The sequence below is a fragment of the Penaeus monodon genome, chromosome 6 (genome assembly GCF_015228065.2).
Source record: "Penaeus monodon isolate SGIC_2016 chromosome 6, NSTDA_Pmon_1, whole genome shotgun sequence".
Taxonomy (NCBI): Eukaryota; Metazoa; Arthropoda; class Malacostraca; order Decapoda; family Penaeidae; genus Penaeus; species Penaeus monodon.
The window spans coordinates 46,253,425-46,257,069 of NC_051391.1; the positions used below are offsets into that span (position 1 = coordinate 46,253,425).

Here is a 3,645-nt window from a genome sequence, read left to right on the forward strand (position 1 = left end):
TTTGAATCAAATGAACTATATGTTAGTGATTATGAAAACCTTATGTCCATATTAAAGGTTCTGGAACTCCAAGAGCTACATGATCTAGTGCTGGCTGATGCAGCAGAGGTACAGGGACGTCAGGAAACAGACACAGTCACCATCGTGGATGAACTGCGGTACCACATCTCATCAGTGGTGCAGAGCACATCAGAAATCTACGAAGCGAGGACAAAGCTAGAATCTTTGGAAGCTCTCTTGGAAGATTTGGGCATTGAGGCTTAAGCTTTGATTAAGCTGCAAGGGTCTTTTGCTTGAATTGGCAGTTGGGCAGTTGAATTATGTGAGCTAGCATTTTGGCACCAGTTCGACCATCCCTAGCAAGGATAGTTCTGTATTTATTCCATCATATGGTGGGAGTTGGATTTTTTTCTTAAAGAAATAGCCTTACAGATTATTTATCAGTGGCAGATAAGGGTATCAGAATTTTGATGCTGCTTATACCGTAAGCTTTCCCTTGTTCATAATAATGACATTCTGATTTGTCATTCATGCTATATATCTTTTCAGATCATTTTCCTAGCTGTTGAATAGGTGATAGTGTAGAAGAGTAGGAAATGTGTAACAATAATCCATTTTGCTGGTCTTGGCCTATCTAGGTCTTTTGAGTTAGGAAAGCAGATTCTTTGGTAAATAAATTTAAATTCTTCTTATACATTGTTAATGAATTTTTATATGGTCTGATGACTTAAAAGGACTTATTCAACTATTTTTTAAACTATATTTATCTTTTTTTCTCTCTCTCTCTAGATTTACTCTCAGTTGCTCCTCTACACACATAAACAAGCAATAGAAACCTTTATATTATTATCACTTTTTTAATGTAATTTTTTGCAGCTGCATTTTTTCATGATGGAGTATTCAATATTTTGAACATTTGCTGTTCAGATTTGTAGCCACATATTAGGGCGTATGGACAAAAAGGGAGAAAACTTTGGGCTGAGATTTTTGCTCTGTGTTATATTTTTAGAAACAAAAAAACAAAACCAAAAAAAGATATTGCCTTACTTCATCACACTTAACCAGAGAGCAAGAGAGGAAGGTGATTTGGTGTTAAAGAAACTTTTAACAGAATTCACATGAGCCTAAAAGTATTTTTTAAATTTAGAAAAAAATTATGCTGTATTGTTACTCCCATCAAGTCAGTTGGGATTTGAGGTCTTTTTCTTCTTCTTCTTTCCTTCTTTCTTTTTTTTATAAACAAAAGATTTGCCTTGCATCATCAGTCTTACTATAATTTCTTTCTCTTCTTTTAATAACCAAAGATCACATGCACACTGTGGCCTCCAGTGACCTATATTTCAAGCTATTTAATTTCTTACAAACAGCAAATGAGCAGTATCACTATGCAGTGTAATGAGGTTTGCAGTGAAAAAATATATATGTCAGTTTATTACAGAACAGTAATATGTCATTTCTTTTATATTGAGAAATTAGATTCTTGCAAATTTAAGTCCAAAAGATACTTGGTACCTTCATTGGCAGAACACCATTACATTAATCATATACTTGGACATGAACATTGATGGCCTTACACTCAACCCTTCAAAGAAGAATGGTCCAAGATAAACATGAATTATGAAAGGTTATTGAGAAAAATGCATCAGGGTCAAATTCAGAATGTATTTATGGGGAAAAGGCCTTATATTTGAGGTTATCTCTTTAAGTCGTCTATAACTTCCCTTTAGTCAAAAATGTATAATCCAGTTGTCATTTAAGATGAAATAGCCAAAGTTTATTTTTGTCTTGATCAAGAATTTAATCTTGTGAATTTGTGTACATAACATTCAATGAAGATGAACATTGCAGATTTGTCTGTAACAATTCTTCAATTGTACATTTTATTTTTATGATATATGATGAAATATGTTAGACACTTTATTGGTTGTCACATAGACTGAAAAATTAAATATATTATACCCATATAACAATAACTATCTGAAACACCAAAACAAAGTAAATTACATGCTGAAAATATCCTGTAGAATTGCTCTTAGAGACTATTATATTTTGTTGGATGTACAGTGATTGTTATATTAAAGATTGTATTTATAGTCTATTGATACTCATGTGCATTTAATGCATTTTATTTTACATTATATTGGAAAGGTCTAGATGCACTATTATGTGAATTTGCATGACAGCAATAAATAGGTATTATTGGAAACTAACCTGAAGTGTTATAAGGTGTACAAACTTTTTTCAATTTTCCCAACCACAAAAAATGGCTGGAGACACTGAACACATTTACTTTGTTTGTAGGCGTAATGGCCATGGCTGGTGATACATCTAAGGCTCCAGCTAAACCAAACCCAAATGGAAGAGAGAAAAAGAAGGAAAGTGTGTGTGTGCATACTAATCTTCTCTTTAATCTTATTTACGGTTTTCATCTCCCCATTGAAGGCAAAAGATTTTATGAATGATTATTATTTCCTCCTCCTCCTCTTCCTTTTCTCCTCCTCCTCCTCCTCTTGTTCTCTCCTCCTCCTCCTTTTTCTCCTCCTCCTCCTTCTCCTTTTTCTACTCCTCCTCCTTCTCCTCCTCCTCTCTTCCTCCTCCTTCTCCTCCTCTCCTCTCCTCCTCTTTTCCCCCCTTCCTCTTCCTCTTCCTCCTCCCTCTTCCTCTTCCTCTTCCTCTTCCTCTTCCTCTTCCTCTTCCTCTTCCTCTTCCTCTTCCTCCTCCTCCTCCTCCTCCTCCTCCTCCTTGCCTTACCCTGCCCAAAACAAAAATACAATGCCACAAATACCTCCACTCATGATCTCAAAAACAAATTTCACGATCCACGAAAGGGTTGATAGCAGTATGTGTGTGTGTGTGTGTGTGTGTGTGTGTGTGTGTGTGTGTGTGTGTGTGTGTGTGTGTGCGTGCGTGCGTGCGTGCGTGCGTGCGTGCGTGCGTGCGTGCGTGCGTGCGTGCGTGTGTGTGTGTACATACACATATACATACATATACATATACATATATACACACATATACATAAACATATATACACATATATACATAAACATATACACATATAGAAATACATATATACACACATATACATATATATACATATATATACATATACATATATATATACATATACATATACATATAAATACATGTATATATATATATATATATATATATATATATATGTATATATACATACATATACATATATTTATATATACATACATAGATGTATGTACGTGGTAGGGTCCCCAGTTCCTTTCCACGGAGAGTGCCAGTGTTACCATTTTAGGTAATCATTCTATCTATTTTATCCGGGCTTGGGACCAGCACTGACTTGGGCTGGCTTGGCAGGCAATCGAGGTGAAGTTCCTTGCCCAAGGGAAACAACACGCCGGCCGGTGACTCGAACCCTCGAACTCAGAATACCGTCGTGACAGTCTTGAGTCCGACGCTCTAACCATTCGGCCACCGCATCCCCATGTATGTATATATAAATATATGTATATGTATGTATATATAAATATATGTATATGTATGTATATATATACATATGTATGTATGTATATATAAATATATGTATATGTATGTATATATATATGTATATAAAAATATGTATATGTATATATACATACATATATGTATATATAC

The 3,645-nt window shown here is 34.9% G+C and overlaps 1 protein-coding gene across 3 annotated transcripts in view; it reads left to right on the forward strand.

Annotated features, from left to right (window-relative positions):
* The window catches only part of LOC119574579 (ankyrin repeat and BTB/POZ domain-containing protein 1-like), a 57,001-nt gene extending 55,034 nt beyond the window's left edge, over positions 1-1,967 (forward strand). For all 3 annotated transcript variants that reach the window (XM_037921869.1, XM_037921868.1, XM_037921871.1), the window contains one exon: positions 58-1,967. In XM_037921869.1, coding sequence (XP_037777797.1) covers positions 58-264 — 207 coding nt within the window. In that variant the 3' untranslated portion in view covers positions 265-1,967. The remainder of the gene's footprint in view (positions 1-57) is intronic.
* Positions 1,968-3,645: the final 1,678 nt, after the last annotated feature.